The 14,918-nt window shown below is 37.6% G+C and overlaps 1 protein-coding gene and 1 long non-coding RNA gene across 10 annotated transcripts in view; one reads left to right on the forward strand and one right to left on the reverse strand.

Annotated features, from left to right (window-relative positions):
- The window catches only part of AGTPBP1 (ATP/GTP binding carboxypeptidase 1), a 168,469-nt gene that overhangs the window by 133,812 nt on the left and 19,739 nt on the right, over window positions 1-14,918 (reverse strand). For 7 of the 9 annotated variants that reach the window (XM_045043681.1, XM_023242224.2, XM_023242223.2 and 4 more), the window contains exons 2-3: window positions 10,579-10,643; window positions 598-722 (exon numbers count right to left, since the gene is read on the reverse strand). In XM_045043681.1, the coding sequence (XP_044899616.1) occupies window positions 598-722; window positions 10,579-10,610 (157 nt within the window). In that variant the 5' untranslated portion in view covers window positions 10,611-10,643. Of the gene's footprint in view, window positions 1-597; window positions 723-2,948; window positions 3,310-10,578; window positions 10,644-14,918 lie in introns of those variants that run through there. The other 2 variants (XM_045043678.1, XM_045043682.1) reach the window with 2 other exon arrangements.
- LOC123381773 lies at window positions 577-14,907 on the forward strand. Its single transcript, XR_006589183.1, has 2 exons — window positions 577-716; window positions 14,666-14,907. It is a non-coding gene; the product is annotated as an uncharacterized LOC123381773 (long non-coding RNA).

A 14,918-nucleotide genomic window follows, 5' to 3' on the forward strand; every position in this document is an offset into this window, starting at 1 on the left:
GAAGGGGCAGAGAGAGAGGGAGAGAATCTCAAGCAGGCTTTGCACTAGTGGTGCACGCGGGGCTCGAACTCACTAACTGCCAGATCATAACCTGGGCCAAAGTCAGATGCTTAACAGACTGAGCCACCTAGGTGCCCCTGAACATTTCAGCATTCTTTTTACATGCTTCCCATGTAAATTTCATGATAATCACATGATTTCTTATCTCTATTTCGGAGATGGTGCAGCTGAATCCCACAGACTCAAAATCTCCCTCAGATCACCCACCACTGAATGAAAGAGTTTGCATTTCAAAGTAGGGATCACACTAGTAACCAATGTTCAATGCTACTTGCCATCTTTGTGTCAACATTCTAGAACAAGAAGCACTGGAATTAAGTATTGTTTGAAAATGGTTCAGGCAATCATAATCATTTCTGGAAACAATGCTTTGAATAGCAATACCTTTCACAGTTACTCAGTTTTCTACTTCCTGAGTCTATTTGAGAAAGTTCAATTTTTACAGAAAATCATCTATTTCTCCAAAGTTTGAATATTCTTAGCATCGACTTTCGAAGAACTAAAAAAGCGTTTCAAAAACAAGAGACTAAAGTTTACCTTGACTTTGGGCCAGATGAAGAATTTTTGATGTAACATATCGGGCAGTATCTGATTCTGCAGATTCAGTATTGATCTTCTCCAGCTGAGCCAGGAGTCCCACGATCCGTGAATTATTGGTAAGGCTAAGAAGAATGTTACTTTATATTAGGACACATTCTACATCAATTGTAAACTCAAAACTAGAAGATCACTGTTTAAAAAAAAAAAAAAAAACTCTACCCTTCTAAAAACATTAAGCGTTTATATCACATTTCCTTACTCTATGTTATATAGCTCAACGTTGCTAAAAATTCTATTAATTTAAATGAGAAACACATTCCATTTCAGAAAACCACAAATATGCACTCAGCCCTGCCCAGCAATCTTAAATCACGCCCTGAAAGTTCATCTTTACACTCTCCAAAAAGACGTCTTACATTTCCTATGCTCACCTCAAAACTCTAATCATCCCACCCACCCCAGTTCACTCTCAGTGCCTTGCTTTATAATCGTTATAAACTCAAAAAGGCACACACTCATCTTCCCACTACCAGATCCTTAAACCTATCTGATTCTCTATCCACATTCTTTCTTCTTTGTTCTCTTTCATTATACATTGCACATTGGATACTCTTCTAGGTATTACAAACAGTAAACACAACAAAAATTCATGCCCCCTACAGACTGAACATTCCAATGGTGAGACATAAATATGTTGATAATCATACAGTATTTAAGGTGGTGGTAAGTGTTATAAAGAAAAACAGATTAGGGGAATAAAAGGTACAGGGCAAGGGATGCAATTTTAGACAGTGGTCAGGGAAAACCTCATTGACAGGGTATCATTCAGGGAAAGACCTGAAAGAAGTAAAGGAGTAAGCTGTGCAGAAATCTGCAGAAAGAGCTGTCCAGGGAAAAGGAGTCACGACCACGAAGACCCCAAAGCAGGGGTCTGCTGCATTCAGCTAAAGTGAGATGACCCATGTAGCTGGAGCAGACTTCAAGGAGAGTAACAGTAAGATTTGAGGTCAGAGTGGGGGTGGGGTTGGAACCAACATTTAAAGCTTTGCAGGCCACTGTAGGGATTTTGGTTTTTACCCTAAGAGGGATGGAAAGTTTTTGAAATGAGCAATGTGCTCTGATGTTTTAAAAAGGCTCTTTGACTGTCATGTGGAGACTCAAAGAACAATCCCTCCCCTATTTACTTGCCTCAGCCCCTCCTGCATTTTCAATGTCTTTGCTCCTTCAATTACTTGTAGTACATCATCTCCCTCTCTCCCTTTCAACTGGATCATACCCCCCTGGCACACGAATCTCCTGCAGGAGCTCCCACTAGCTGCCACGGCATTTCCGTTACTCCTTGAAGGAGATGTCTGTGCTTGCTCTCTCCATTTTCTCACATACTGTTCACTTTTCAAGCTTGCCTTCTGCACCTCGAGATCTCCCAACCTCCTGTGGTCACTTCCTTCCTCGTTACACTCAGTCTCTCAGCACTATCAGATAGCTCCCTCTTCCTTCACCTCCTTCTTTGGGCTTCAATGACCCCACTCTCTCCTCATGTTCTTCCTGTCACCACCTCTCTGAGATCTCGTGATTGGCTCCTCCTCCTGTGACACATCTCTACATGCTAAAGACCCCACACAGCTCTATCCCCAGCTCTCTTCTCTTCACTCTCTCCACTCTTCAACCAGTGTGGTCTCATCTAATCCCACCACTGTTAATTATGATCTAAATGCTGCCTGGCTCCTACACTCAACTCCAGCCTCACCCTGATAGCTTACCCAACCTAGCAAGCCCAATATAAAACCACCCATTCTTCCTCTCAACCTATTCTTCTTCCAATCTTAATGCTCCCAAACTCACGTGAAACCATCAGTTGCTCAAGACAAAAATCTGGGCTCCCTTCCCCACACACCAACCCAATAACAGCTCCATCTCTGAAACATCTCAACTTCATCCACTTGTCTCCCTATCTACCATTACTACCCAAGTCTAAGCAATCATTCTTTCTCGCTTAGAAATCAGAGCCTCATAACTAGTCTGCTTTCATTCTTGCTTGCCAATAATCCATTTTCACAGTACTTTTTTTATCTTTTTGTTTTGAAATAATTATAAACACGCACAGAAAGTTGAAAAAATAGTAGAGTGGTCCCTTCCATCTTTCGCCTAGTTTCCCCAATAGTTAACATTTACATGAACTACAGGGCAACAGCAAAAACCAGGAAATTGACATTGGTTACTTATACAGTTCTAGGCCACTTTATCACATATGTAGATTTATAGAACCACTAATATAATCAAGTTGCTGTCCAGCTAAAACCCCTTCAATGGCTTCCCTTCAGCCGTTAGGCCAAATCTTATTTACTTACCACAACATACTAGACTTTATATCATTTGGATTCTGTCTACCTCCCCGACTTGACTTCTCACAATGTTCCCCTCACACACTGGGATCCAGTTGCAGTGGATTTCTATCAGTTCTTTGAATACGACATGTTTTCCCCAACCTCAAGGTCTTGTATCTGCTGTCTTCTCGATCTGGAGGGAGGTTTCTCCCAGTTCTATTTAGAGCTGGCTCCTTCTCATTTCAGGCTACAGCCCAACCATGGGACCATTTCCTCACCAGCCCCTCCACTTCCAATATTAAAGTGTACCTATAGAGAATTTATCACAATCTGTAATTACGTAAGCTCCACAAAGGTAGAGATCTTGCATGTCACCCAGTATTTCAAACACTGACTGGTATAGCCATAGGCAATACACATCTAGAAACATATTATAAACAAACAATATATGTTTTTTCATATTAACTGTGCCCAATGCTTTGAATTTGGAAGTACTTCAACTGAAAAGGTATCTGAAGTTTGAAAAATACACATTAAGCACACATTTGAAAATATATCTAATATACCATTTAAAATAACGCAACACGGGGCACCTGGGTGGCTCAGTCAGTTGAGTGCCCAATTTCCACTCAGGTCATGATCTCACAGCTCGTGAGTTCAAGCCCCACGTTAGGCTCTGTGCTGACAGCTTAGAGCCTGGAGCCTGCTTCAGATTCTGTGTCTCCCTCTCTCTCTGCCTCTCCCCTACTTGCTGTCTTTCTCAAAAATAAATAAACATTAAAAATATTTTTTAATTAAAAAAAAAGAACACCACAAATCCACAAAACCCATGTATGTGTATGTATCATATACATGTGTATATACTATATGTAATGTATAGATACTTATATCATTAAAGACTGAACTCAGGAACACATAAGAGAACCTAGCTATCTTTCATTAAGCCACACATTAAAGATATTTGCAAAAATGTAATAAAAAATGCCAGTCTTCTATCTTTTTGAAAATATAGTTATTTCTAAAACAAAATGTTATATTATTATACAATTGGTTTATTATCATTTTAAAATGAATAGTTTTAATTTCTCAGTTTTAATGTATAATACCATAAATATCAATAGATAAAATAACTCACATCAACAAAAACTTTTTGGAGTCTTCATCAATTTAAGAGCACTAAAAGGTTCTAAGCTAAAAAATTTAAGAACCACTCCTCTAGGCTTATCTTGCACATTTTGTGCTCCTGACCTAGAATCAGCCCTTTCTCCAAAGAGCCCTGGTTCTTTCTGGTGAGAAATGGTACTAAGACACCACAGTTTGCAAACTAGGGAGCAAATACATCTTTAAAAACAGTTCCATAACCCAGATTTAAGAGAAATTTGCATTAAGGAAACCAAAATTCTGAAATTTAATAACTGAGTGTTTCTTAAATTTTCTCCATATTATTTTTCTCTTAAAGGTCATCTCTGTATTTTTCAGTAGCTAATAAAACATCTACTATTCAAAAAATTCATGAACATACAAAACGCACTAAGTGTAACACACATTCTGTTCCATTCCAAATTAAAAATTTATCAGTAACTCTTAAAATTTTTAAATTACACCACTGTATAAAAAGAAAAAAGAAAAAAAAAAAAAAAACCTTTCATCGGAGTGATTCCATTCTGAGAATCATGCTCTTTCAAATGGATGGATGGATGAATTTTTGGAAGGGAAGCAACTAATTGAGAACACTGGCAAATCAATTTCCCTTTCTATTCCTATTTTTCTCATCTACAGAATGAAAACTGAACAAAATACTTTAAGCCACCCCAATTTTGCTCTAAGAACGTAAAGCTGCAGACACTAATATTGAAGGAATCACCGGGTGAACACCAGAGGGCAGCTCTACCTTCTGAATAATTTTCAGACTTTGGAAAATCTGAGGGTGGTGATAAGGTATACAACTATTCAATGGACAATCTGAACTACACTGAGAAAAATTTTAAACAACAAGGCTCAGAAAAGAATGTTATCTTCTCTGCCTTACCCTATTCTTAGACGAATCAAAATGAGGCTCAGACCAAATTTCAGAGATTCAACTTATAATTGTTAATTATTATGTAGTGAAAAATCATGTAATTGGAAATATGAACAATATGAAACACATCAAATCAAGTTAACCTCCAAATGGACATTTTTTTAGGTTTTTTTTTCCTTTTTTTTTTTCTTTTTTTTGAGAGAAAGAGGGAGGGAGAGACAAAGAGAGGGAGAGAAAATTTCAAGCAGTCTCCACACTATCAGTGCAGAGCCTGGGGCAGGGCTCAAACCCACAAACCATGAGATCTTGACCTGAGGCAAAATCAAGAGTCAGATGCGCTTAACCGACTGAGCCACCCAGGCGCCCCTCAAATGGATATTTTAAAAATAATATCATTCAAATATCTGTTTCACAGTGGTCACCTACTGCTTTGATATTTGGGTTTACTCTCAGAGCTATTTTTCTAAAAGCATAAATTTTCTTGGATATTACAAAAGTCCCAATGATGTACAGATATTAATCTGCAACAAATTATTTCCCAAGCAAGTGCAAGGGCTATAGAACCTACCTTCATATTATAAATAAATGTTATTATCTTTTTCACCTTAAAATGTAGATAATAAAGATGTCCTTGTAAAACAGGTAAAAATATCTCACAGCAAAAAAAAAAAAAAAAAAAACAGATATATACTAAAGTTTTAGACTTAAACATGAATCACAGAAATTAAGTTTTAATTTCAAACAATACAGTTTCATTTCTAAAATGCACATTATCTTTCAGAAATGTCTGTTCCTCATTTATAGGTCTTTTTTACCTGTCTTTTATTACTTTTGCTTTGTTTACATTTTTACTGTTTCTCTCCAAATACTGAACACAAAACTTTATTTTCTTCCATCATAAATCAAAGGACAATGAAAAACAGAAATTTCATTATCATTCTTCTGTAGAAATAGTTACTATTTAAATATGTATGTTTGGAAAACAATATTATTCTAACTGCAAGAGAACAGTAACTATTTCTCTGACTACTTATTAGAATTAAATGCAATAAAGTCTTCTCTAACAATAAATTCTAGTTCAATACTACCAAGTGACTTGTTGTTAAAGACAACCAAAAAAATCTTGTTAATAAAATTGCAAACTGCCTAAATTTATACTAGGATCAGCAATAATTAGTCAAGTTTTCCTTGAAATCCCTTCACCAAAGTTAATAACATGCTAATGATTTTCTATTCATTATTCATTATTTTTTATAACTTCTCTGGTAACGTTCCACTGGGATTTTAGGTACACGTTTATGGCTAACTGCTTTGCCCTGGTATCTGTCCTATCTTTCAGAATAACAAGTTTCAGTCAGGTGTGAGCCACCCTGGTAAGCCACACTTCTCATTTTTAGCTTAATGTAGAAGTTAGTATAGGCTAGATCACAGGCTCTCAGTTTTGTTTTAGTGTTTTTTTTTTTTATTGTCTCATGATATCTTTATATTCAAAAATTACTGGGGACCCCCAAAGAGGTGTTATTTTCAAGGGAAACAGAAATCATCTGACAAACAACCTGAAAGACCAGGACACATCAATACAATAAAAACTACAAAACACTGCAAAAAATATTAAAGAAGATCATAAAAAAGGAATATGCTGTCCTCAAGGGTAAGAAGACTCAACGTTGTCAAAATATCAATTCTCCCCCGTGGGGCGCCTGGGTGGCTCAGTCAGTTAAGCGTCCAACTCTTGATCTTGGCTCAGGTGACAATCTCACAGTTCTGGGATCCACGCTGGACTGGACGTGGAGCCTGCTTAAGATTCTCTCTCTCCCTCTTCCTCTGCCCCTCCCCCACTCGCTCACAGGTACTCTCTCTCAAAAAAAAAAAAAAAAAAAAAAAAGAGAGATATCAATTCTCCCCAAACTGATCTATAAAATCAAGGCAATCCAATAAAAATCCCAGCAGGCTATTGTGTAGAAATTATAAAACTGATGCTAAATTCACATGAAAATACAAAGAAACCTAAAATACACCAAACTTTGGAAATAAAAGAACAAAGTTGGTGGACCAACACTAATTATGAGACTCATAAAGCCACCAAGGCAGAGAGGTATCAACACCAAGATAAACATCTAAATCAGTGGAATGAAACAGAGTCCAAATATAGATCAACACATACATGACAACTAATTTTTAACAAAGATACAAATTGTTGATTGAGAGGATTTTGCAGGTATAAACAGACCAAACTTACCAAACTGTACTCTCTATGTACAGTTTGTTGCACAATGATTGTATGTCAATGAATTTGTTTACAAATTATAGGTGGCCTTAGTAAGTACTCTTGGGTAAGACAGAAACTACACAGAAATGGATGGAGCGTGTGAAAGGAGATGTAGATTGCACTTACAGACCATTTCAAATTTTTTTGGCTTTTAAGGGAATCATATATATTGGGTAGTGACAGAAGAGCAGAGTCTAAATACTGGGAAGCCCAGATCTTGTTTAAATAGTAATGAATGAAGGAGTTAAACATTCAAGACAGAAGAACAAATGATTAAAAGACCCTGAGAAGGAAAGAGGGAGGTGAAATCAATACACAGGTGTCAGTATTAGTCTTTGACAATAAAAGAGACACATTCTCTGCTGCAGTAAGTAACAAGAGGGTAGGCAGAGGATGGGATCAAATAAAGGGGAATATGGAAAATTTTGGTGCCAGAAATATGAGGATAATAGATTGTATTGTCTCTGTGATATCATAAGGGGAGGCCATTTGTTAAGGATATGTATTTGAGATGTCTGAGGATTTCAAAGGTTTAAAGGGTGAAAGAAAGTATAAAATAATCATTACAAAAATTGAGAAAATGAACTTTCCAGAGAACCACAGTCACAAGATTGCTGGGCTCAGTTCAGGCCGATGATCAGTAATTTTTAGTGATATCTGCCAAGTTAGTTCATCCTCCAATGTCATTTAGCTACTCAACAACAGTTTATCCAGAGAAAGGACTCTGTCAGATGGGTGTGATGGAAAATAAAAAATGAGGTAAAGCCATTTCAGGTATTTTCAAGAGTGTAATGATAGACAATGGATTCTACACTGTGTAAGAAAGGAGGAGGTGAATGAGAAAAAATAGAAGTCAACAGATTAGCACTCTCGGTAAGGGAGAACTCTTGTAATACAGACACTGGAGCAAGTGAGCTAGAGAGATAAAAGATTAGAGCAAGGGAAAAGAAGGATTTGACCCTTTTCTATCTATCTCAATTTATCTTACTGAATTCAGGTTTTTTTAAGTTTATTTATTTATTGTGAGGTAGAGACAGAGAGCACAAGCAGGTAAGGGCAGAGAGAAGGAGAGACAGAATCCCAAGCAGGCTCCATGCCATCAGTGCAAAGCCCAATGCAGGCCTCGAACCCATGAACAATGAGATCATGACCCACACCAGGATCAAGAGTCAAACACTTAGTCGACTGAACCACCCAGGTGCCCCTGCATCCGGTTTTCTTTACAGAGCAGTATAACAAGTATTACTAGAAACTATAATTTCTCTTAGATGAAGGCCATTTGCAATGATCACCTAAAACAGCAGCAAAAATTACAATAAATATCCAGTAAAATCTATTTCAGGAGAAAAAAATGAAAACTAACACTAAGAGCCAGAAGTTGTCAAACTATAACTTCATATTCTTATGAACAACAAGCTAGTAATTCTAGATACTTTAGCTAATCAACAGAAATAGCATTACTTGTTCCACCTAATCCCAAAAAGAAGACTGGTGCTCCTTTTTAAAACACAGTCAGTACTTAATTCCTTTACTATAGAAATTACAGAAATACTTGAACAATGAAATTTGTTACAATGTATCACATAGTTAATACCTGGAAAACCTAACAATTTAAGGAATAAATCTTTTTTTTTTTTTTTTAACGTTGATTTATTTTTGAGACAGAGAGAGAAAGAGCATGAACGGGGGAGGGTCAGAGAGAGAGGGAGACACAGAATCTGAAACAGGCTCCAGGCTCTGAGCCATCAGCCCAGAGCCCGACATGGGGCTCAAACTCACGGACCGTGAGATCATGACCTGAGCCAAAGTCGGACGCTTAACCGACCAAGCCACCCAGGCGCCCCAGGAATAAATCTTATCTAAATAAACTGTGTGGGGCACCTGGGTGGCTCGGTGTGTTGTGTCTGACTTCAGTTCAGGTTATGATCTTGCATTTCATGAGTTCGAGCCCCACATTAGGCTCTGTGCTGACAGCTCAGAGCCCAGAACCTGCTTCGGATTCTGTGTCTCCTTCTCTCTCTGCCCATCCCTTGTTCATGCTTTGTCTGTCTCCCTCCCTCCCTCCCTCTCTCTCTTTCTCTCTCAAAAATAAATGAACATTAAAAAAAATTTTAGGGGCTCCTGGGCAGTTGAGCATCCGACTTCAGCTCAGGATTGATGGGATCAAGCTCCATGTTGGGCTCTGTGCTGACAGCTCAGAGCCTGGAGCCTACTTCAGATTCTGTGTCTCCCTCTCTCTCTGTTCCTCCCCCACTCACACTCTGTTTCTCAACAATAAATAAATAATTTTCTTTTAATTTTAAATAAACTGTGTATATACTTCTCATTAGAAAACAGAGTAAACCATACTTGTAAATGCAAAGTTGTAGTAAATGTAACATACAACACTGCTACAAAGCAAAAAAACTCTATTATCAATATTAATAAGTTGTCATTTACTGAGCCTGCTAGACACTATTTAATCTTTGCAACTTCATAGTGATAGCATTATTATTACACCCATTTTATAGACACTTAACAGGGTTAAGTAATCTAGCTAAAAAAATTCCAAATTAGAATCAATGAGTTTGACTTTTAATGAAAGAGTCCACAGTAAAACCTTGCTAAGGACAATTTCTTGGTACATTCGAGCTTTAGTCGATATGATGCTTTAACTCAGGGGTAGTTAAAATTTTCCTGGAAAGGGCCGGACACTGTGGACCAAACAGTCTCTGTCATGATTACTCAACTCTGTCACTCTAGAGCAAAAGTGTCCAGACAATATATAAATGAAGGAGCATAGCTTGTTACAATGAAACTTTATTTATGTACACAGAAATTTCAATTTCATATAAACTTCCTGTGTCATAAATATTCTTCCCCCCCCCCCCCAACCATTTAGAAATGTTAAAAACTATTCTTCGGGTGCCTGGGTGGTTCAGTCAGTTAAGTGCATCTGACTCTTGATTTTAGCTCAGGTCATGATCTCACAGTTCATAGGATCGAGCCCCAAGTCAGGCTTCCCACTGAAAGCACAGAACCTGCTTGGGATTCTCTCCCCCGCCCCCTCTCTCTGCCCCTCCCCCACTCTGTTTCTCTCTCTTTCTCTCTCCCTCTCTCAAAATAAATAAACTTAAAAAAAAAAACTATTCTTAGTTCATAAGCTATACAAAAACAAGAGGTAGACCAAATTTGGTCTATGGGTCATAGTTTGCTGACTCTTATTTTTAACTGAGAAGTTAAACATTAATAAATATTAATTTAAAAATATAAATACAACATACAATCATTTAAACATAAATAATATTTTCAAGTAAGGAGTTTCCAATAACCATTGGAGTATTATTCCCATAACTGATACATATTGGTATTTAGAAGTACAGTACCTCTTCTCTGATACCACTTTTAACTTGCTCATCTTGAGTTACTTCATTTCATCATTGCAGATAATCTAAAAGAAAAAACGTTAATGATTTTAAACACATGATTGTTTCTAAATATTAGGTGACATAAAAGCCAGACAACTGAAAGTTTTTATTGTAAAGATAACAAGATAACACAAGAAACCAAGGAAGAATGTTTTGAGTTTTATGTGCTTCTGGCAAGCTACTTCAATGTGCAAAAATGTGTGACTAGTATAAGACCTAAAACCAGCCAGTAAAAGGTTATCAAAATCCTGGTGCTACAAAAATGCAAAAACCTAACATAATAATCTAATATCTAGTGTTAACATTTCTTTTGAGACAGTTCAAATTATCTTTCCTGTTCTTACAGTCCTCCTTAAAATACTCAAACCAACCACAGCAATGTACTTACTTGTCCACCATTCACACTGTGGTCAAATACTGTTAAATGTGTACCATTATTTCTATGAGAGAGCACTTTTTAACAACAAATTGTGTACACAGTAAAAACCATCTATAATATCTCATTCAATATACGTAATGCATATTTTCCTTCAACAAAGTTTTATCATTAGAAAGTGTACATTATACATTTTAAAGCTTTAAGTCTTGGCTTGCAGAATCTTTACAACTTTTCGTATTTCTTTTGCAACTATTCACCCTCCAAAAAAGAAAAAAAAAAAAGAACCCTGGACATTTTTAATTTTTATATATAAATGCTTACTGAGGCAGAATTTTGTGGCATCACTAGAAAGTTTAAAAATTACTGCCAATTCAACAAGTTTCTCACATATTTATGCAATATATAGTAATGCTATTTAGTTAAAGGGAAGGAAACATGCAAAAGAACATAACAGATTTAGAAGATACAGGTATTCTGGATGTTTTTCTTCAATTAACAAAGAACTTTCAACTTCAATAAAACACATATGATTTTTTTCAATTTTTTCATTACCTCAATTATAAAAGAGAAAACATGTATTTAGTATTATGTATAAAAATTACATAATTGTTTTTAAGGTTACTAGAAATTTTAAATTGCTATTCTTTTAATTGACTTAAAAAAAACCCTACCAATTGAAAGTAACTTTTTCCAATTTCCAAATTAATTAAGACTCAAAAATCCAAAGGAGGAAAAAAATTCTATGTAATTTCAAAAGCACTAATGCTGCCATAAACATAAAGTTAAAGTAAGTTACTTCTACTTGTTGGGTGGTAGGGTGCTCTCTAAAAGTATTAATAGCACATCTCATGAAAAGTTCACTGCGAATCTCATTAGAACTGATAAAGTTGGGGGGGGGGGCACCTGGGTGGCTCAGTCGGTTGAGTGTCCGACTTCAGCTCAGGTCACAATCTCATGGTTTGTGAGTTCGAGCCCTGCGCCGGGCTCTTTGCTGATGGCTCAGAGCCTGGAGCCCGCTTCAGATTCTGTGTCTCCCTCTCTCTCTGCCCCTCCCCCACTTGTGCTCTGTCTCTCTCTGTCTCTCAAAAATAAATAAATGTAAAAAAATAAAAAATAAAAGAACTGATAAAGTTGGATAGGTTAATGTTGGGCACTTACATCACAGCCAATTCTATCTCACCAGTTAAGAAATGATTCAAATTTCCAATTCACAATAAAATAATAGTCGAACAACAGGCATTCCTATCCTCTCCCTCCTAGGACTGAATTAAAGTAGACAGCAGCAATAAAGAGAAATTAAGTTATGTTGAAGCCCCACAGTGCCAAAAAGGAAACAAAAGTTGGGGATGGGAGGTAGATGCCTTGTCCAGAAGAACTCAGGACACTTGGAACCCAGGGACTAGAAGATGCCAAGTAAAACAGAAAGAGACTGCTTGGCAGCTAACTAAAACCTTGTAATCCCAACTTCTTACCTCCTCCATACCTCATACCTCACCATTGTGGGAAATGTTCAACAGCTAGTCACAGAACTCCTGACAAATAATCTTCACTAAAGAAACTGACAACCTCAAAGAATTCTGCTTTCTGGGACTAAAGAGATCCCCAGGAAAAAGGCCAGCTCTCAATCCCATCATCCTAGAGCTAAGCCAGTATGGTCACTTTTTATAGCCCAAGGCCAGAGTGTCCCCAGAGAACTTGGGAACTTTCTGTTTTGAAAGTCTGTGTCTGTTACAGTATCACGTACTAAAAAGAGGCACCTAGAGAAGTGCTGCATTTCACCAAGTTTGTGGCTTTGCCAACCAAGTGTGACAAAGCAAGAAAGGGGCAGAGAAACTGAGAATGTATAACAAGGGCGTAATGATAAAAACTGACCGTGAAGTTTAGGTATAATCTACTCATTCCTCTTTATGGGGTCATTCTCATCACCATAAAATCATGTTATTTCCGAGTCTTGAAGGGAAAAACAACCTCTCTTGTTCCCACTTCCTCAATCCTCAATCAAGTCTCATTTAGTTGTTTACACACATTGCCAACCAGTACTCTCTTCCCATCCTCTCCTAAAGACACTCCAGCCAGATTCTCCCCATCCCACTTGTCTGTGTCAGTGACCTCCACGTCCCTAAATCCAACTGTCAACTCTCAGTCTTCATCTTATTTGTCCTATCAGCAGCATTTGATAGAACTGGTCACTCCTTTTTCTTGGAAATACTTTCCTCATTTGGCCATACTTTCTAAGCTTCCCTCACTGGATGCCCCAGGCTCATTTCTTTCTCATCTGTTTCTAACTCCAGTCTCTTCCTTGGTGACCTCATCCAGTCTCACGACTACTCAACATCTCCACTTGGATCTCTAATAATGCCAAAACTCAACATATCCAAAACTGATCTCCTGACCTGCTCTCCCCTACCAAGTATGCCCTCACCTAAGCTTTTCCAACTGTAAAGACAATTCTCTCTCCAGTTCTCAGTACAAGGCCTTAACTTCCTCCTTGGCTCCTATCTTACATCCCACATCCAATGCATCAGCAAGTTCTGATAATTCTACTTTCAAAATACATCCAGAATCTGATCACTCCACCATAGCTACTACAATGGTCAAGCAAACCATCCTCATTAGTTTCCCTTCTACCTCTGGCCTCCTACAGTCTATTCTCAACACAACATCCTGACTGATCCTATTAAACCCTTGGGGAAATAAAAGTGGGGGGGGGGGGGGACCTTAGGTAAATCTTGTCACCACTCTGCTTGATGTCCTGCAACGCTGCCCATTTCGGTGGCACTAAGCGCCCTAGGTGAATACCCCCAGCCGTTCCCCTGACTTCATCTCCTACCTACAATTCTCCTCACTCACACTGCTCTAGACACACTGTCTGTGCCTCCTTGCTTTCTTCCCACTCTTACCTTAATGCCTTTGCCCAAGCTGTTTCCTCTATCCAAAATGTTCTCCTGCCAGATAGTCTAATGACCAAACAACTCCCAAACTTCTTTTGCTTATCACCTTTTCAATAAAGTCTAAATTTCAACCATCCTATTTAATTTTGTAAACCAGATCCAGACCCCAGCATACCCACTGTCCCTTGCCTGAATCTACTCTCTCTTCTTCTGGAGCACTTACCACCTTCTAACACTGGATGATTCACAAATTACTGAACACTTGTAAGACTGTACTATGCAATAACTGATAATATACGAACATGCATCAAAACAACTTTCAAGGGAACAGTTTAGTTTCATAAACTTACAAATGTTCAACAGATACCCCATTAAACCATATATATCAATCCTGTAATCAAATTCATCCCAGACCCTTACCAGTTTATCACTACTGATGACTACAAAGGCAACCACGGTAGGTACCTTCATTTTCTTGAGGTTCTGAGGAAAAAGTGATAGCAACCCACAGTCCTTGGTATGCCCACATAAGAAATCACACGGTCTAATATCTAATATCTCACTGGCCAATATTTTACTCATTTAATCACCTTGTAAACTAGACAATTTACTTAACTCTGTGTATTGCTTACTATCTATATTTCCCTGCTAGAATTAAAGCTCCATATAGACAAAAATCTGTTTTGCTTAGTAAATGCCTCCCAAGTATCTAGAAGAGAGCCAGCACACTGCAGGTGCTAAATAAGGATACTTAATATTTTGTCTTCCTATCTAGAAACAAAGGTCTGTCTTGAAGAACAATGTTGACATCTATACTGACAATGTCCCATGGATAGCTGGCTTCATCTGAAGATTTGTCACTCTTGTTTAAAAAAAAACAAAAGCTGACTTCACGACACAGTGTTTTCTTCACAAAGAGGTGCTATTGTCAAAAATTCTGGCAGGTGAGAGGAAAAAGTTGCTTGAAACTACAAAAAATGATTAACTTTATTAAACAAAAACCTGTTCACTTGAAAATATTTATGGGT

The sequence above is a fragment of the Felis catus genome, chromosome D4, assembly GCF_018350175.1.
Source record: "Felis catus isolate Fca126 chromosome D4, F.catus_Fca126_mat1.0, whole genome shotgun sequence".
Lineage (NCBI taxonomy): Eukaryota > Metazoa > Chordata > Mammalia > Carnivora > Felidae > Felis > Felis catus.